General features: G+C 41.5%; 1 protein-coding gene across 1 annotated transcript in view; it reads left to right on the plus strand.

Moving 5' to 3' along the window:
- The first annotated feature begins 2,641 nt into the window (after positions 1-2,641).
- LOC143733370 (opioid growth factor receptor-like protein 1) overlaps positions 2,642-22,853 on the plus strand; it is a 37,478-nt gene continuing 17,266 nt past the window's right edge. Inside the window, exon 1 of the mRNA XM_077225075.1 lies at positions 2,642-3,001. Coding sequence (XP_077081190.1) covers positions 2,897-3,001 — 105 coding nt within the window. The 5' untranslated portion in view covers positions 2,642-2,896. The remainder of the gene's footprint in view (positions 3,002-22,853) is intronic.

Here is a 22,853-nt window from a genome sequence, read left to right on the forward strand (position 1 = left end):
GAACGCTGGACCCGAGTCAGCGCAATGGTGAACGCTGGACCCGAGTCAGCGCAGTGGTGAACGCTGGACCCGAGTCAGCGCAGTGATCAACTCTGGACCCGAGTCTGCGCAGTAGTGAACGCTGGTTCTGAGTCTGCGCAGTGTGAACGCTGGACCCGAGTCAGCGCAATGGTGAACGCTGGACCAGAGTCTGGGCAGTGATGAACGCTGGATCCGAGTCTGCGCAGTGGTGAACGCTGGACCCGAGCCTGCGCAGTAGTAAACGCTGGATCCGAGTCTGGGCAGTGATGAATGCTGGACCCGAGTCTGCGCAGTGATGAACGCTGGACACGAGTCTGCGCAGTGGTGAATGCTGAATCTGAGTCTGGGCAGTGGTGAACGCTGGACCCGAGTCTGCGCAGTGGTGAACGCTGGACCCGAGTCTGCACAGTGGTGAACGCTGGACCAGAGTCTGCGCAGTGGTGAACGCTGGACCCGATTCTGTGCATTGGTGAACGCTGGACCTGAGTCAGCGCAGTGATGAACGCTGGACCAGAGTATGGGCAGTGATGAACGCTGGGTCCGAGTCTGCGCAGTGGTGAACGCTGGACCCGAGTCAGCGCAGTGGTGAACGCTGGACCCGAGTCACCGCAGTGATGAACGCTGGACCCGATTCTGCGCATTGGTCAACGCTGAACCCGAGTCAGCGCAGTGGTGAACGCTGGACCAGAGTATGGGCAGTGATGAACGCTGGACCCGAGTCAGCGCAGTGATGAACGCTGGATCCAAGTCTGCGCATTGGTGAACGCTGGACCCGAGTCTGCGCAGTAGTGAACGCTGGATCCGAGTCTGCGCAGTGATGAACGCTGGACCAGAGTCTGCGCAGTGATGAACGCTGGACCAGAGTATGGGCAGTGATGAACGCTGGGTCCGAGTCTGCGCAGTGGTGAACGCTGGACCCGAGTCAGCGCAGTGGTGAACGCTGGACCCGAGTCACCGCAGTGATGAACGCTGGACCCGATTCTGCGCATTGGTGAACGCTGAACCCGAGTCAGCGCAGTGGTGAACGCTGGACCAGAGTATGGGCAGTGATGAACGCTGGACCCGAGTCAGCGCAGTGATGAACGCTGGATCCAAGTCTGCGCATTGGTGAACGCTGGACCCGAGTCTGCGCAGTAGTGAACGCTGGATCCGAGTCTGCGCAGTGATGAACGCTGGACCAGAGTCTGCGCAGTGGTGAACGCTGGACCCGAGTCTGCGCAGTGGTGAACGCTGGACCCGAGTCTGCGCAGTGATGAACGCTGGACCCGAGTCTGCGCAGTACTGAACGCTGGACCCGAGTCTGCGCAGGAGTGAACGCTGGATCTGAGTCTGCGCAGTGATGAACGCTGGACCCGAGTCTGCGCAGTGGAGAACGCTGGACCCGAGTCTGCGCAGTGGTGAACGCTGGACGCGAGTCTGCGCAGTGGTGAACGCTGGACCAGAGTCTGCGCAGTAGTGAACGATGGACCTGAGTCTGCGCAGTGGTGAACAATGGACCTGAGTCTGTGCAGTGGTGAATGCTGGACCCGAGTCTGGGCAGTGGTGAATGCGTGACCCGAGTCTGCGCAGTGGTGAACACTGGACCAGAGTCTGCGCAGTGATGGACTAGAGTCTGAAATAAAGAATCTGCGCAGTGGTGAACGCTGGACCAGAGTGGCTAAACGTATCTTTCCAAAAGTTCACACTGCTGCTGCAGTCTAAATATAATGTGGACAACATTGCATAAATACATTTTCGTCAGGTTAGATACTGATAGTTAATCACTCTCAAACTTCTTTATCTCTACATAACCGCCGGACTCGCACATCCTCCATGTCTGTAGTTTTTTTAAAACTTTTTACTCGTGTTTGTAGTTCTAAACGAATCCTTGTCCAATGCGCAATGGGTTGTGGGCAATATTAGCCATTAGAGTGTGCGTCGAACTGCACTTCGGATTCTGACCGGAAATAGTAGACCATCCGGGTACCTTTGGAACACTCATTTCAACATACTACGATTTGGGACTTACTAATTCTACTTTCGAATACTATTTAGGATGGATAGTATGCGAATAGGGATGCACCGTTAAACTTATATCAGCATGATAAAAACTACCTAAAATGACAGAAAAATATTTGAAAAAAATTTATTTGAAGTGAAATTTGATTGTTTAGTTTTCATCGCGTCCGTTAGACTTCATGGGGAGGCGGGCTATACTGGGACCAGCCAGCGGGGGCAAACGGCTTCACTTTGCAGTTCACTTGTGTGCTTCACTCTACACTTTACACTTTACTTGTGTGGCACGCTTTCTGAATGTACACTGCAGAGAAATGACTTTAGGACCGAACGGAACAACTCATTTGCTCAGAATAGAGCTATGAGGCCATCTAGTGGCAAGAGTCATGAAATATCATGTTGTATTATATTTTTTCAACAAGAGGCCGGCAAAGACACACAATGTAAGATATTTTGAGCTGAAATAAAAGGTTTAGGCATGAAATTGTGAGTTATTTTGAATCTTGAAAGAATGTGAGGAATGTGTTTAAATTACTAAATTACTATTTATAAATAATTTATTGATCAAATCTATAAATTTAAAGGTAAATATTTTTTTTTTAAACAAGCCATAAGGTGAAGCTTGAGCTTGACACCCCTGTAATAATGATAACAACAACAACAACAACAACAACAGCAAAAGAAGGTCACTGTATAACACTCAGCATACAGGGCTTCTTCGACGAGCAGCGCGCGCGGGCGTGAGTGATGACGAGCGCAGTCAGTGAGCGAGCAGCGCGCGCGCGGACATCATCATCTGCACATCCAATGGAGCCGTGCGGACTCTCATCAAACCCCCGGGCTTTCATCACATGCATCATCACTCATATAACCTGTAGGGATGGACGACGATCTGGTGTGTGAATATGACTCCACCTGGGACACGGAGAGCGACGGGGACGAGCTGGAAAATACCGGCCGCAGCAAGAAAACGCGGCCCGCATTCGTATGTTGCTCTCTCTCTCTCTCTCTCTCTCTCTCTCTCTCTCTCTCTCTCTCTCTCTCTCTCTCTCTCTCTCTCTCTCTCTCTCTCTCTCTCTCTCTCTCTCTCTCTCATCTGTGAACCACTGCACCGTGCCACTGTTTTATTCTATATTGTGCATTGGGCCAATCGGTTTTATTGGCGGTATGTTTCATCTGGTGTGTATCTGTGTGTGTCAGGCGCGCCGAAACCTCCACGCGCACCTTTTCCTCTGAAACGAGCACTAGCGGGAAGTGTCTAAATAAACCATTTTGACAGGTTATTTATTTGCAGTAGGTTTACATTTATTGTTTACGTGTGTTTTGTAGAATAGCATGTTAGCTAGTTATTTAACGTAAGCTCTGCTTACCGGAAGTACGTCACTCGTCGCCGATCTACACGTGATCTGCTGGGCCGCAGATGAAAGGCTTGTTCGACTTGAACCGGCGCTGCACAGACCGATCGGTTTATGACATCAAAGTACCGCGAGAGCGATTAGAGAGCAGACGGCTCCTTATGCTTTTGAATCGCTCTCGCGGTACTTTGATGTCATCAACCGATCGGTCTTTGCAGCGCCGGTTCAAGTCGAACAAGCCTGAAAACAAGTCGCGTGAAACAGCTTCAGTCCTTCAAAACCACACTTTTATCATAACAATGAGTAATAATGCTAAATATTGTAGGTTTTCAGACCGGACTGTATGCGACTATGCGTCTCAGTTTTTAATAGAAATGTACATCGTATACGGTCTAGGCTAAATTCATTATTGGTTAATTCATGGTATTTTAATCTTGTGCTCCTGCTTTTTAAAACGGTGAGATATATTTTACAAATTACCAATTGCAGTCTTGTGCTTCAGCGCATTCACAATCTACAACTCAACTTAAGAGCTTTGAGAATAAATAGCTCTATTGTTATAAAGGCATATTTTGCACATAAAACTAACTTGATCATGGGCCTGTTTCAGAAAGGAGGTTAAGTGAAAACTCTGAGTATGTTAACCCTGAAATGAGGCAAACTCTGGGTTTTACGTTTCAGAATGGGAGGTATGTCAAACCCTAGAGAGCAGAGTTAGTCAAGCCCGTTTCTGAAAGAGGGGTAACGTATACTCGCATGGTAACTTAATCTGTGAACCTAACCGGGTCAGGAGCAGGTTTTCTTATATAAACCTAGAGTTTATTTTTTAGTAAATGCATTTTGATTTAATAATCTTTAGATATTTTGACTGGAAACAACAAGACAAAAATGCTAAGTAAGAAAAGCATTTTTTGCAGTGCAGTACATTCATTAATTGCACATTTTTCTATATAACATCGGAGAGAGCACATTAGTAAAGCTGCTGTATCAGAGCAGGAAGGAAAGTGTGCCTCACTCTCACGCTCTTTCTGAGAGTTTGTGTGTTGTTTCCTCGACACAAACGCATGAGATCCATCAAAGAGGAGATTCAAAGGATTGCAGGACGGTGGTGGAGAAACCGGTTTAAATGAGGATAATCTGATAAATGACGTTCCTTTGATAACATCTTGCTGTGACCTCTGAAAGTAACATTATAATTAGATTTTCCTTTAAGATTTCCAATGTGTTTTGATGCATTGATGACACACATAATCCCATCATCTCACCTCCTGAAAAAATGAAACCGATTACTGTATGGAATGGAAGGATAGTCTGAGATATATGCCGTGACCTCCACAGCTGTTAAATACACACAAATTATCATGGTCATTTTGGTCATCTTTATTTCCTACAAATACAAAAGAAACAGTTATTCTTTTTCCTGTTGGATTTAAATATTCTTCCAGTACACATAACTATAGAATCAATTCTTAATGAACATGTGAACGCCATCAGCGTCTATCACAGGTTCACGTTTAAAGTCTGTTTAGAGAGAACGGTGTCGTCTTAGCGGCCCCTAATTTAATAACAAATGATCATTGAGACGGAAGTGAATCAATCAAAACTAACTTTAGCTGGAAAAAACATTTTTCAAGAGCCACTATAAAACCAAACCAACCTCTGTTACCTTAAATTATATGTTTTCTCTGTAAAGCTGCTTTGAAACAATCTACATTTTAAAAGCGCTATATAAATGAGGATGACTTGACTTGACAGTATTGTGTATCTCCTCTTCATCTATCAGTGGTTCTGCAGGTCCTCTGCCTTCTTGCTGTTGGCCCAGTAGAAGTCAACATGTTCATTTCATTAGCCTAATTAGGAAATGTAACAGGTTGGATTAGAGAACATTTAATTATGTGAAAAGAGCATTATACTATGTGAAAACAGCTGCTGCACATTAAAATAGACACTGAATTATATTTATTTAATATGTAAAATGTTTGTAAAGTCATGTAGCCTGCAGCCATAAATCTTTTATGCTTAAAGATTTAACTGATTGAATTATGAATTTATTGTTCATTTTTAGTTGCTTAGTTTTATTTATTTTATTTAATTTTTGCCTGTGGGATACCATGAAAATGAGTATTAGTTCAATAACTTACCTTTCTGGAAGTTTTCACCGGATAATATAACAGTGAATAAAAATTATACTTGTGTATTGACTCAGAACATGTGGACGTCTTTTTGTCAGGTGCTGTTGCCATGGTGATTCGTAATTTCGGAGCTCCTTTGATCATGGCTTTTCATAGTCGTGGGGCACGTGCTTAACTCAGAGTCAACCTACTCAGAGTTGATTGAACTAGCTCAATTCAGCTGTTCTGAAACCGAAAACTCAGAGTTTCCCATCTCAGGGTAGTCTCAGAGTTCAAGTTTTAACTCAGAGTTGGTTGAACCTCCTTATTGAAACAGGCCCCAGGTGTTGTGGAGGAATGTTTCTATGAGGGTGTATGTGAGACAGGACACATGTTAGACTATTCTCTGTGTCTCTACACTTTAGATTAGTCCCACATATCATATGGCCTTGAAACAGCCCTGAATATGAATGAATAGTTGCAGTAGAGTACGAGTCTATGTGTGCGATTCGCTGATGACGGACAGCTTTAAGTGGAGTAAGACACTGCAACAATGTTATTGTGTTAAAGACTTAAAGAAACACATCTCAAGTAGCAAAACAGTTCAAAGCGGTGATTTAAAAAAAAAAAAGCCTAAAAAAAGTTCAGCAATGTCCTGTACCTAATTCAAAAGAAAATGTTTCAATAGAAAAAAAATTATTATTACTTCACTTTTTGGTTCATACATTTTAAAACTGCTATGGCAGCTTCGGCCTCTCACTTTTTTTGTAACTAAATTCTCTAGAACTGAAAAAGTCAATAGAAAGCCAACACAAGCTTCTCAAAAATTAGTGTAGTGCTGTTGGTTGTGGACATAGTAGTCCAAAAAAACACGCTTCGAAAATTCACTGGACTCTTTTCCTTCAGCACACTATTTTCAGAGTATTACGAATACGAAACCAACGTATTGTTGGGTGTTTGCAATCTGTAAGTAAAAGATCCTAAATTTGCACAAACTGGAGCACGTCTGGGACTTCCCAGCATCACCCATTCTGACTTATTGACCTGCCCAACACAGATCATACATAATGATACGCATGCAAACACAGACACCATACGTAATGACACGCATGCAAACACAGAGATCATACGTAATGACACGCATGCAAACACAGACCATACGTAATGACACGCATGCAAACACAGAGATCATACGTAATGACACGCATGCAAACACAGAGATCATACGTAATGACACGCATGCAAACACAGAGATCATACGTAATGACACGCATGCAAACACAGAGATCATACGTAATGACACGCATGCAAACACAGAGATCATACGTAATGACACGCATGCAAACACAGAGATCATACGTAATGACACGCATGCAAACACAGAGATCAAACGTAATGACACGCATGCAAACACAGAGATCATACGTAATGACATGCATTCAAACACAGAGAACATACGTAATGACACGCATGCAAACACAGACCATACGTAATGACACGCATGCAAACACAGAGATCATACGTAATGACACGCATGCAAACACAGAGATCATACATAATGACACGCATGCAAACACAGAGATCATACGTAATGACACGCATGCAAACACAGAGATCATACGTAATGACACGCATGCAAACACAGAGATCATACGTAATGACACGCATGCAAACACAGAGATCATACGTAATGACACGCATGCAAACACAGAGATCATACGTAATGACATGCATTCAAACACAGAGATCATACGTAATGACACGCATGCAAACACAGACCATACGTAATGACACGCATGCAAACACAGAGATCATACGTAATGACACGCATGCAAACACAGAGATCATACGTAATGACACGCATGCAAACCCAGAGATCATACGTAATGACACGCATGCAAACACAGAGATCATACGTAATGACAAGCATGCAAACACAGAGATCATACGTAATGACACGCATGCAAACACAGAGACCATACGTAATGACACGCATGCAAACACAGAGATCATACGTAATGACACGCATGCAAACACAGAGATCAAACGTAATGACACGCATGCAAACACAGAGATCATACGTAATGACATGCATTCAAACACAGAGAACATACGTAATGACACGCATGCAAACACAGACCATACGTAATGACACGCATGCAAACACAGAGATCATACGTAATGACACGCATGCAAACACAGAGATCATACATAATGACACGCATGCAAACACAGAGATCATACGTAATGACACGCATGCAAACACAGAGATCATACGTAATGACACGCATGCAAACACAGAGATCATACGTAATGACACGCATGCAAACACAGAGATCATACGTAATGACACGCATGCAAACACAGAGATCATACGTAATGACATGCATTCAAACACAGAGATCATACGTAATGACACGCATGCAAACACAGACCATACGTAATGACACGCATGCAAACACAGAGATCATACGTAATGACACGCATGCAAACACAGAGATCATACGTAATGACACGCATGCAAACACAGAGATCATACGTAATGACACGCATGCAAACACAGAGATCAAACGTAATGACACGCATGCAAACACAGAGATCATACGTAATGACATGCATTCAAACACAGAGAACATACGTAATGACACGCATGCAAACACAGACCATACGTAATGACACGCATGCAAACACAGAGATCATACGTAATGACACGCATGCAAACACAGAGATCATACATAATGACACGCATGCAAACACAGAGATCATACGTAATGACACGCATGCAAACACAGAGATCATACGTAATGACACGCATGCAAACACAGAGATCATACGTAATGACACGCATGCAAACACAGAGATCATACGTAATGACACGCATGCAAACACAGAGATCATACGTAATGACATGCATTCAAACACAGAGATCATACGTAATGACACGCATGCAAACACAGACCATACGTAATGACACGCATGCAAACACAGAGATCATACGTAATGACACGCATGCAAACACAGAGATCATACGTAATGACACGCATGCAAACCCAGAGATCATACATAATGACACGCATGCAAACACAGAGATCATACGTAATGACAAGCATGCAAACACAGAGATCATACGTAATGACACGCATGCAAACACAGAGACCATACGTAATGACACGCATGCAAACACAGAAAACACAGAGATCATACCTAATGACACGCATGCAAACACAGACCATACGTAATGACAGGCATGCAAACACAGAGATCATACGTAATGACACGCATGCAAACACAGAGATCATACGTAATGACACGCATCCAAACACAGAGATCATACGTAATGACACGCATGCAAACACAGAGATCATACGTAATGACACGCATGCAAACACAGAGATCATACGTAATGACACGCATGCAAACACAGAGATCATACGTAATGACACGCATGCAAACACAGAGATCATACGTAATGACACGCATGCAAACACAGAGATCATACGTAATGACACGCATGCAAACACAGAGATCATACGTAATGACACGTATGCAAACACAGAGATCATACATAATGACACGCATGCAAACACAGACCATACGTAATGACACGCATGCAAACACAGAGATCATACGTAATGACACGCATGCAAACACAGATCATACGTAATGACACGCATGCAAACACAGATCATACGTAATGACACGCATGCAAACACAGAGATCATACGTAATGACACGCATGCAAACACAGACCATACGTAATGACACGCATGCAAACACAGAGATCATACGTAATGACACGCATGCAAACACAGATCATACGTAATGACACGCATGCAAACACAGATCATACGTAATGACACGCATGCAAACACAGAGATCATACGTAATGACACGCATGCAAACACAGAGATCATACGTAATGACACGCATGCAAACACAGAGATCATACGTAATGACATGCATGCAAACACAGAGATCATATGTAATGACACGCATGCAAACACAGAGATCATATGTAATGACACCCATGCAAACACAGAGATCATACATAATGACACGCATGCAAACACAGATCATACGTAATGACATGCATGCAAACACAGAGATCATACGTAATGACGCATACAAACACACGTAATGACGCAAACACAGAGATCATACGTAATGACACGCATTCAAACACCCAGATCATACGTAATGACACGCATGCAAACACAGATCATACGTAATGACACGCATGCAAACACAGAGATCATACGTAATGACATGCATGCAAACACAGAGATCATACGTAATGACATGCATGTAATGACATGCATGCAAACACAGAGATCATACGTAATGACATGCATGCAAACACAGAGATCATACGTAATGACGCATACAAACACACGTAATGACGCAAACACCGAGATCATACGTAATGGCACGCATGCAAACACAGAGATCATACGTAATGACATGCATGCAAACACAGAGATCATACGTAATGACGCATACAAACACACGTAATGACGCAAACACAGAGATCATATGTAATGACACGCATTCAAACACCGAGATCATACGTAATGACACGCATTCAAACACCGAGATCATACGTAATGACACGCATGCAAACACAGAGATCATACGTAATGACACGCATGCAAACACGCGTAATGTCACGCATGCAAACACAATCATACGTAATGACACGCATGCAAACACAGAGATCATACGTAATGACATGCATGCAAACACAGAGATCATATGTAATGACACGCATGCAAACACAGAGATCATATGTAATGACGCATGCAAACACACGTAATAACGCAAACACAGAGATCATACGTAATGACACGCATTCAAACACCGAGATCATACGTAATGACACGCATGCAAACACACGTAATGACACGCATGCAAACACAGAGATCATACGTAATGACGCATGCAAACACACGTAATGACGCAAACACCGAGATCATACGTAATGACACGCATTCAAACACCGAGATCATACGTAATGACACGCATGCAAACACACGTAATGACACGCATGCAAACACAGAGATCATACGTAATGAAACGCATGCAAACACACGTAATGACACGCATGCAAACACAGAGATCATACGTAATGACACGCATGCAAACACACGTAATGACACGCATGCAAACACAGAGATCATACGTAATGACACGCATGCAAACACACGTAATGACACGCATGCAAACACAGAGATCATACGTAATGACACGCATGCAAACACACGTAATGACACGCATGCAAACACAGAGATCATACCAGTGCTTTAAGTGGCCCAAAAGAGGTGCCGGTACTCTATTATTATTATTATTATTATTTTTTTATTTATTTTTTGCTGACTCCCCTCCTCCCCTGGGGTAACAACAACTATATTGAAGGGGTTTTATTTACAGCAGTCAACAGACGACCTTATAAAAAATAATTTAATTGTGGATTTGCTTGAGCTAGAAAGAGCTACTGAACATAAATAAAATGTGCAAAAGGGTATTTAAAACATTTTGAACAAAATGTACATAAAATAAATTATAAAACATAATAACATAATAACCATAGAACAGTAGAACATAAACATGAGTCTTGCTATGGTTCATTTCTTTTCCCCGTTTCACACACCCTCTCCGGACCACGTTGAGTTGACACCATGGTTGATGGACACTTATAATCGGATTTACGGCTCGATCGGACTAAAAAACCCTCATGTCAACACCCTAATCGATCCGATTGAGCTCGATCCGAATGACATTTCGATATGATTGAAAGGGTTGGTTTACGAGCTGTTTTTCCTGTTGAATAAAGTGTCATATTAATAAGTTTCCCGTCATTCTAAAATTCTCATTTTACTCGCGCGTATTTGAAGTGAAGCAGGACAATGTCCCACCAGTCCTTGTTGTGGATTCTCATCCACCACAGATGTCTGGTTTTGGCCGCGGGGAGAGGCATTTTTACTGCGTGATCAGCACGGCAAAACGGTTAATATGCTCTAAATTATGACCAGAGACGAATTAATATTACGTCTGCTGTTTAAAACAAATAAAGAACCAATAGAGGAGAATATTTATGCGCGAACAGCGGGAAACTCTGTATATTCGTGCAGTTTGAGCATGTCAAAAAATCAGATCCGATTTGAAACTTGTGACATATAAACGCGCACATCAACCCGATTACTTTATTTATCATTCATGTAAACACCTTGTTCGGATTCATCAATCGTTTTGATTTCATTCCGATTGTGTCCATGTAAACGTAGCAATTGACAAGGGCAAAAGCAACGCATGCTCTTTTCACTTGTAAAACTCAAGGGTGTATGGGTAATGTAGTCTCTGCTCTCGCTGGGACGAATATGGAAGCGTGCCGTGCATTGTGAAGGGCGCTCTGAAAAGCGGCAGGGCAGCCAAATGATTAAAACATATGTGCAAATGAGCGTACCGGTACGCTAAAAGCACGTTCTGGGCGCACGGAGAGGTGGCGGTCGCTCAAGAGCTATATTTGGAAGTGGCGGTACTGAGTACCGGCGCGTACCGGCCCACTTAAAGCACTGGATCATACGTAATGACACGCATGCAAACACAGGGATCATACGTAATGACACGCATGCAAACACAGAGATCATACGTAATGACATTGATGCAAACACAGAGATCATACCTAAAGACACTCATGAAAAAACAGAGATCATACGTAATGACACTCATGCAAACACAGAAAACACAGAGATCATACGTAATGACACTCATGCAAACACAGAAAATATAGAGATCATATGTAATGAGACTCATGCAAACACAGAAAACACAGAGATCATACGTATTGAGACTCATGCAAACACAGAAAATAGAGATCATACGTATTGAGACTCATGCAAACACAGAAAACACAGAGATCATACGTAATGAGACTCATGCAAACACAGAAAACACAGAGATCATACGTATTGAGACTCATGCAAACACAGAGATCATACGTATTGAGACTCATGCAAACACAGAAAACACAGAGATCATACGTAATGACACTCATGCAAACACAGAAAACACAGAGATCATACGTATTGAGACTCATGCAAACACAGAAAACACAGAGATCATACGTAATGACACTCATGCAAACACAGAAAACACAGATCATACGTAATGACACTCATGCAAACACAGAGATCATACGTAATGAGACTCATGCAAACACAGGAAACACAGAGATCATACGTAATGACACATGCAAACACAGAAAACACAGATCATACGTATTGAGACTCATGCAAACACAGAGATCATATGTAATGAGACTCATGCAAACACAGAAAACACAGAGAGCATACGTATTGAGACTCATGCAAACACAGAAAACACAGATCATACGTAATGACACTCATGCAAACACAGAAAACACAGAGATCATACGTAATGAGACTCATGCAAACACAGAAAACACAGAGATCATACGTAATGACACGCATGCAAACAGAAAACACAGAGATCATACGTATTGACACGCATGCAAACACAGAAAACACAGAGATCATACGTAATGACACTCATGCAAACACAGAAAACACAGAGATCATACGTAATGACACGCATACAAACACAGAAAACACAGAGATCATACGTAATGACACTCATGCAAACACAGAAAACACAGAGATCATACGTAATGACACTCATGCAAACACAGAAAACACACAGATCATACGTATTGAGACTCATGCAAACACAGAGATCATATGTATTGAGACTCATGCAAACACAGAGAGCATACGTATTGAGACTCATGCAAACACAGAAAACACAGATCATACGTAATGACACTCATGCAAACACAGAAAACACAGAGATCATACGTAATGACACTCATGCAAACACAGAAAACACAGAGATCATACGTATTGAGACTCATGCAAACACAGAAAACACAGAGATCATACGTAATGACACGCATGCAAACACAATACAGAGATCATAACTAATGAGACTCATGCAAACAGAAAACACAGAGATCATACGTAATGACATGCATGCAAACACAATACAGAGATCATACGTAATGAAACGCATGCAAACAGAAAACACAGAGATCACACGTAATGACACGCATGCAAACACAGAAAACACAGAGATCACACGTAATGACACGCATGCAAACACAGAAAACACAGAGATCATACGTAATGACACGCATGCAAACACAGAAAACACAGAGATCATACGTAATGACACTCATGCAAACACAGAAAACACAGAGATCATACGTATTGAGACTCATGCAAACACAGAAAACACAGAGATCATACGTAATGACACTCATGCAAACACAGAAAACACAGAGATCATACGTAATGACACGCATGCAAACTGAAAACGCAGATATCATACGTATTGAGACTCATGCAAACACCGAAAACACAGAGATCATACATAATGACACGCATGCAAACACAATACAGAGATCATAACTAATGAGACTCATGCAAACAGAAAACACAGAGATCATACGTAATGACACCTATGCAAACACAATACAGAGATCATACGTAATGAAACGCATGCAAACAGAAAACACAGATCATACGTAATGACACGCATGCAAACACTGAAAACACAGAGATCATACGTAATGACACGCATGCAAACACAGAAAACACAGAGATCATACGTAATGACACGCATACAAACACAGAAAACACAGAGATCATACGTATTGACACTCATGCAAACACAGAAAACAGAGATCATACGTAATGAGACTCATGCAAACAGAAAACACAGATCATACGTAATGACACTCATGCAAACACTGAAAACACAGAGATCATACGTAATGACACGCATGCAAACACAGAAAACACAGAGATCATACGTAATGACACGCATACAAACACAGAAAACACAGAGATCATGCGTATTGACACTCATGCAAACACAGAAAACAGAGATCATACGTAATGACACTCATGCAAACACTGAAAACACAGAGATCATACGTAATGACACGCATGCAAACAGAAAACACAGAGATCATACGTATTGACACGCATGCAAACACAGAAAACACAGAGATCATACGTAATGACACTCATGCAAACACTGAAAACACAGAGATCATACGTAATGACACTCATGCAAACACAGAAAACACAGAGATCATACGTAATGACACGCATGCAAACAGAAAAAACAGAGATCATACGTATTGACACGCATGCAAACACAGAAAACACAGAGATCATACGTAATGACCCTCATGCAAACACAGAAAACACAGAGATCATACGTAATGAGACTCATGCAAACACAGAAAACACAGAGATCATACGTAATGACACTCATGCAAACAGAAAACACAGAGATCATACGTAATGACACTCATGCAAACACAGAAAACACAGAGATCATACGTAATGAGACTCATGCAAACACAGAAAACACAGAGATCATACGTAATGAGACTCATGCAAACAGAAAACACAGAGATCATACTTAATGACACGCATGCAAACACAGAAAACACAGAGATCATACTTAATGAGACTCATGCAAACACAGAAAACACAGAGATCATACGTAATGACACTCATGCAAACACAGAAAACAGAGATCATACGTAATGACACTCATGCAAACACAGAAAACACAGAGATCATACGTAATGACACTCATGCAAACACAGAAAACACAGAGATCATATGTAATGAGACTCATGCAAACACAGAAAAAACAGAGATTAGGCTTGGGCGGTATCCAAATTTTGATACCGTCAAACCTCCTCCCTATTTTACCGGGGTATACGGTATTACCGTGACTAATTAAAAATTATGACATAAGGCTCAGACAGCGTCACCAAACTGTTGGCTTGTGTCTACACCGTTCAGAAACTGAATACCAGATCGGGCATAAAAAACACACACAAAAAAATCAAGGCCAACCCGTGCACGTTGTGTCTGATCCCTGTTGACGGCATTAAATGTAATATGAGCCGTAGCCCTATTTAGACTCGACTATTTTTAATACGTGGGCCGTTATAATATGGTGGCGCCAAATAATTGTTTAACCCAGGTGCTCAGGGGGTGGTAGATATAAATACTATTTATAAATGAGCAAAAATGGGACAATTAATAATATTTAATTATTTTAATTATGACAATTGTATTCATTTTATTAATTCATTTAAATTAAATTAACAAGCAACAAGCCAGAAGTGCATTTGTAAATCCGGTGACACGCGTCCATTGATTTTTATTAATACAACTTTTCTGTCAGTGCTGCAAAGATTAAGTTGACGATCGCCATCTCCTAGTGGACGCGCATATATAGAGAGAAATGCAAATCATGGATTACATAATCAGAAGGTATAGGCTAGCCTTTTTCTTTTCGTTTTGAATTGTTTCGTTTAAAGAAATTGACGATAGATATCTCCGTAGTGAACGCGCGTATAGAGAGAAATGCACATCCTGGATTAATCCGAGAGTATGCTGCCTATATTTCTTTTCCTTTTGAATTGTTTCGTTTAAAGAAATTGACGATAGATATCTCCGTAGTGAACGCGCGTATAGAGAGAAATGCACATCATGGATTAATCAGAGAGTGCTGCCTATATTTCTTTTCCTTTTGAATTGTTTCGTTTAAAGAAATTGACGAATCGCCATCTCCATATTGAACGATAGAGAGAAATGCAAATCATGGATTAAATAATCAGAGAGTAGGCTAGCCGATTTCTTTTCGTTTGGAATAGTTTCGTTTAATTTGATGATCGCCATTTCCGTATAGAACGCGCATAGAGAGAAATGCACATCATGGATTAAATAATCAGCGAGTGGCCTATTTCTTTTCATTTTGAATTGTTTCGTTTAATGAAATGTCAAGCTTTATTTAGATATCTTTCATGTCTGTGAGACATACACTGAGTTTCGGTTAATTTATGATGAGATTTCAATGCAAGTGACCGCGGCGCGCCAGCGCACGATCATGTCATGATTATGTTGTCTGCTATATTTGATTCTTATTTATTATTGGTTGATAAAAAAAAATTATTAAAATTAGGATACAATTTATACAAAACGAAATTCACTTTAAAGAAAGGCCTTTTACAAAATGAAACTTAATTAAGTGGTCAATGTCTGACTCCCGATGCATCCCATCTTACTCGTGCTGTTCAGTTTTCATTATCAACGTAAAAAAAAAAAACATTATAATATTTTAACAAATATAAACGAATGCGCTTATTTAATGAACTCGGGGCAAAATGCATCTTCGCAGCAGTGAGTGGGTGGTTGTTTCGGAGATGCAACATTAGGTTAGAGGTGTTTCCATCTCTCGCGGTCACCTTTTTTATTGCAACATTTACAAATTGCCTAGTCAGTATTTACCGCCTCTCCCTTCTCTCTCTCTCTCTCCTCCACACTGTCACTTGATGACAACTACATAAGCATTTTTAGGCATTGAATAAATTATATTTATTTATTATATATAAGTGCCGGTAATGACGGTATTGAAACTGATACCGTTGCTATTTTAAGACCCCGCGGGATACGATATTACCGAAATACCGCCCAACCCTAACAGAGATCATACGTAATGACACTCATGCAAACACAGAAAACACAGATCATACGTAATGACACTCATGCAAACACAGAAAACACAGAGATCATACGTAATGACACTCATGCAAAGACAGAAAACACGGAGATCATACGTAATGACACGCATGCAAACACAGAAAACAAAGAGATCATACGTATTGACACTCATGCAAACACAGAAAACAGAGATCATACGTAATGAGACTCATGCAAACAGAAAACACAGAGATCATACGTAATGACACTCATGCAAACACTGAAAACACAGAGATCATACGTAATGACACGCATGCAAACGGAAAACACAGAGATCATACGTAATGACCCTCATGCAAACAGAAAACACAGAGATCATACTTAATGAGACTCATGCAAACACAGAAAACACAGAGATCATACGTAATGAGACTCATGCAAACACAGAAAACACAGAGATCATATGTAATGACACTCATGCAAACACAGAAAACACAGAGATCATACGTAATGACACTCATGCAAACACAGAAAACACAGAGATCATATGTAATGAGACTCATGCAAACACAGAAAACACAGAGATCATACGTAATGACACGCATGCAAACACAGAAAACAGAGATCACACGTAATGACACTCATGCAAACACAGAAAACACAGAGATCATATGTAATGACACTCATGCAAACACAGAAAACACAGAGATCATACTTAATGACACTCATGCTGTTACTCAAAATAAACACAACGTTTATAACTTGAACTGACTTTATTCAGTGCACGGCAAAGTTTTATACAACCACCATTACCGTCCCCTGCACCCGCACACTCAACCGCACATGCGCTCCCCACTAACACCCTGTACCGTATTCCACAGTGTAAAGACAACTTATGCCGTAATGAACAGTGTAGAGGGGGAATAACATGTTAACAATCTCCCTATACTTTAAACAAAACAAAACAAAAAAATAAATAAATAAATGTTTCACATACAATTGAACACATGTACCCTTATTTAAGCTTATTCACAGTAGTTAACTGAGTACTTTCCATAGGTCCAACAGCCCTTCACTGACTGTTTTCAATAACACCAGAGTAGACGCTCCCTTTTTGGTAAGACAGTCAGCGAGTTGAGTTTTTGTGTCTGACCAGAGTACCTTCTTTACCCTTTTACTCTGTATTTAGCTCTTTTATACTGCTTATTTCCAGTCGAAGACGTTTCTCTGTGACCTGTTTTGCTGACTTAAGGGCATCAAACAGAGAGTGATTGTCCGTAATGCAGATCAAAGGAGGAGCAAACAGCTCAGCATTTCCACTTGTGAGCTCAGAAAAGAGGGTAGCCAAGAAAACAGCATTATCGATTCCATCTGACAGGGCCAGAGTTTCTCCTGCCAGAGTACTCCTTACCACACGTCGAATTCTCTTAGATTGCCAACAGAGAGGAGAAAACTTTCCTCCTTCTCCCATGAGACCAATCAATGTTCCCCCCTGTGTGCCACCATCAGGGAGATTTCCAAGGGAAGCATCACTGAAAACGATGAAGTTCAGGGCATCATTATTTCCCAAATGCTGAAACTTGAGTGTCACCTTTTCGGATTTAATCTTTCTAATGACCTTATTTGTCTCATGAATAGACTGAACTGTGGCATCTTTCATATTTGACGCTAAGCTGCTTGCATCAAACATAATGTCTGGTCTGGTTTGTCTTGCAACCCACAGTATCTGTCCTATTTTCGACCTAAGCTGCTCCTTTTCAGTCTCATTAAGAGAAGCATCTCTCTGCACTGCACGTGCTGCTTGCAGGTGAATAGGCTGTAGGTTTTCAATGTAAGTATGCTGATGAACATGAACTATACCATTAATAGTGACAAAGTCCATTCCCACATAGCAGAAATTTGTATGTTCTTCACGTCCAACATGGAACGCAGACTTCAGTGTGGGGATCACATCTGTTGAGAAGTTTTCTGAGCCTGCCCATAGAAAATCATCAACATGACATGCAAGTACTCCACTGACCTTACACTGTTCATCCAACCAATAAAATACTGCTGGATCTACTTGAGACATTCTACCACCTGTACTCAGCATGATTGCTTTCACCTTGTTGTACCAATATAGTGATGCATCAGCAAGGCCATAAACACACTTGTTTAGCTTCCATAGAATATCTTCTTTTCCAGCTTCAGGAGGGGGCCGGACATATATTTCTCTGGACAACTGCATACCCTGTAGGAAAGCAGATTTTATGTCCATAGAATGGATATGCCACTTATTTTGACAGATTACTGCTAATAATAGCCTCAGAGAGTCAGAAGCACAGGTTGGGGAGTCTTTCTGCAGCTCGTGAATATTAAGCTCTTCAAAACCTCTGGCTACGAGTCGTGCTTTGGGCACAATACCACTGGGAGTTTCTTTGAGACTACAGACCCATCTGGTAGAGACACACTTTTGACCTGCATCATTAACTTCCTCAAAAACATTGTTTTTGTTCCAATTCAAAATTTCCTCTTGTTTGGCTACATCAAATGATATGTCTTTTGTTATGAGTACATCAGTCTCCCCATCAGTTGATTCAAAGTCAAGATTATCAACACATGACATATCTACTGATTCCTTTTGTCCATCACTGCCATCAGGTTCAATATGTTGCAAATTAAACCAGTTTTTGTATTTTCCAGAGGCTTTGCCTGCTCTGCCTAAAACTCTGGCTCTCTGTAAACCACCACCATTCTGTTTCATAAATGTTATGGTCTGACCTGGTCTTAACTTCACACCAGCTGAAAAGATGGGGTTACCACAAACACTCAGGACAGTCTGCTCTTTTGTAATAGACCTTGTCTCCTGTCACATACATGTCGTCTGTGGGCCTGAGCTGTTTACGCAGTGCCCTTCGTATCCGCTCTGAAGACTCTGCTTCAGTGAATGCTTTCCTAGAAGCATGTAAAGCAGAAATGTGTTCTCCAACTCTAGCACTCATAGTTGTACCTTCAAGAGCAGGTAGTTTGTCAACTAAAACAGAAGGAAGGTTAGGATTTTGCCCAAACACTAGTTGATATGGACTGTAGCCATGAACATTCAACATACTGTTCTTGGCCATGAGGGCCCAGTCAAGGGCAGTGTGCCAGTCACAGCCATTCTCTCGCTTTACCTTCTGGATTATCTCAGTGAGCGTTTGATTATGTCTCTCTAGTAGCCCGTTGCTCCAGGGACTGTATCCCGCTGTTGTTTTTGTCTCAATGTTAAAGTTTTCAGCCATGTCTCTGATCTCTTCATTGTTGAATTCTCCACCATTGTCACTGTAAAGCCTCTGGGGAGCACCATGGACACTTATCCAAGTGTGAATGAAAGAGTTGACAATTTCAGATGACTTCTTCGTTTTAACTGTTCCCAGCGCTGAAACGTGTGAAGTGGTCGATAATATGAAGATACCACACACCTGGCTCCAACTCGTGCAGATCCACCGCCACTGTCTCGTTATATTCCGAAGCTAAGGGCAGCCCCACAGCAGGCTTTGGCTTTGTCTTTTTGTACTTCTGGCATATTTCACAGTCGGATACTATTTGTTGTAAAATAGTAAAACATTCTTTGTCATTGTTTCCCGAACTCTGAATGAGTCTCTGTAGCCTGTCTACCGTCGCGTGACCAAACTGTTTATGAAGTTTCAGAAGGATTTTTCGTTTCTCATCTGGAGACATATTTTCTGTCACTGTTAGTACTTCTTCTTCAATTTGACCTTTTGTGTTTTCTTTGTCTCTGATATCGACACAGTAATGTCCAGAACTAGTAAATTCAAGAGGAATTGATTGTTTGAACATCACTGCACTGTCCTTTTCCATATCCAAAATGGTCCCTGCCTTCTTCAAGGATGTTTTACTCAGCAAAAGTGGAATGTCAACCATGACAACTTCAGTTTCAATTTTGCATTTTGTCAGTCCTATTTTAGCTGGTAGTTTCACATTTTTTGTAGAATATACCAAATTTCCATCTCCGAATCGAAATGGTCTGCAACTGGGAGTTTCTGTTTGCCTCAACTGGTTCACTTGATCTTGGGTGAGGTCATCAATATAGCTTTCCAGCCATTTCTCTCCACACACAGTACGGGTACAAGCAGTGTCAATAATTGCAGATCCCAATGATTCTGTCATAAATATTTCTGCATCTGAGATGGTGGCCTTTGTAAACAATGTAATGTTACATTCCTCTACATTTGCATCTTCAGTTACTCTTACTTGTTCAGTTTTCTTATGGGGACAGTCTTTAGCCCAATGAAATGTACACTGGCAGATAGCACATCTGGATCTCTTATCCAGTGGGTTAGTCCCTTGTAATGGCTGCTTAAATTGTCCACTTTGGAATGTTGTGGTCCGTTTTCCTCTGCCTTGTGGCCTTTGTTCTGTGAAAAACGCCACGTCCTGGTTGACTTGAATTCCGTACGACGAGCCTGTCGTTTTCCCCCCGAAAATCCTTTTTAGAGCCGACTTCATGGAGGAGAACGTCAACTCGGTGCAGGCAGTCAATGCTAGCTGTCTGCTTTTATCGTCGAGGCAGGCCGTGTCTAACAGCTTAAAAGCCAGTACAGCATCAGGAAGCATCATATTATACTTTTTCATCCGGTTGTATCGCTGTTCGAAGTCAATTATGTAGTCCTCCATGGAAACTGAAATATTTTTTTTTATTCCATCAAAATATGAATAGGCTTCATACGCGCGATCTTTTTCCTCTTTAAGGAACACGCCGTCCAGCTTTTCCATCAACGTTGCCATACCGTTATCACTGTCCAAATCTTCCGCAGGTATTTCCATCGCTGTTTCACGGGCTCTCCCTTCAAGCCCCAAAGCGACAGCAAGGGCTTGCTTCTTTTTGTCGAGATCGGTAAGTCGTTTCCAGATATTAACTTCATTCTTCCAACACTCGTATGGCCTGGCTTCATCAAACTTCGGCGGAATTTTATAACTGGCTGCCATTATTCAACCATCCTCTGCTACCATGTTACTCAAAATAAACACAACGTTTATAACTTGAACTGACTTTATTCAGTGCACGGCAAAGTTTTATACAACCACCATTACCGTCCCCTGCACCCGCACACTCAACCGCACATGCGCTCCCCACTAACACCCTGTACCGTATTCCACAGTGTAAAGACACCTTATGCCGTAATGAACAGTGTAGAGGGGGAATAACATGTTAACAATGCAAACACAGAAAACACAGAGATCATATGTAATGAGACTCATGCAAACACAGAAAACACAGAGATCACACGTAATGACACGCATGCAAACAGAAAACACAGAGATCATACGTAATGACACGCGTGCAAACACAGAAAACACAGAGATCATACGTAATGACACGCATACAAACACAGAAAACACAGAGATCATACGTATTGACACTCATGCAAACACAGAAAACAGAGATCATACGTAATGAGACTCATGCAAACAGAAAACACAGAGATCATACGTAATGACACTCATGCAAACACTGAAAACACAGAGATCATACGTAATGACACGCATGCAAACACAGAAAACACAGAGATCATACGTAATGACACGCATACAAACACAGAAAACGCAGAGATCATGCGTATTGACACTCATGCAAACACAGAAAACAGAGATCATACGTAATGACACGCATGCAAACAGAAAACACAGAGATCATACGTATTGACACGCATGCAAACACTGAAAACACAGAGATCATACGTAATGACACTCATGCAAACACTGAAAACACAGAGATCATGCGTAATGACACTCATGCAAACACT

This window comes from Siphateles boraxobius, unplaced genomic scaffold (assembly GCF_051911475.1).
Source record: "Siphateles boraxobius isolate OS27281-9 unplaced genomic scaffold, OSU_SipBor_1 99, whole genome shotgun sequence".
Classification (NCBI taxonomy): Eukaryota; Metazoa; Chordata; class Actinopteri; order Cypriniformes; family Leuciscidae; genus Siphateles; species Siphateles boraxobius.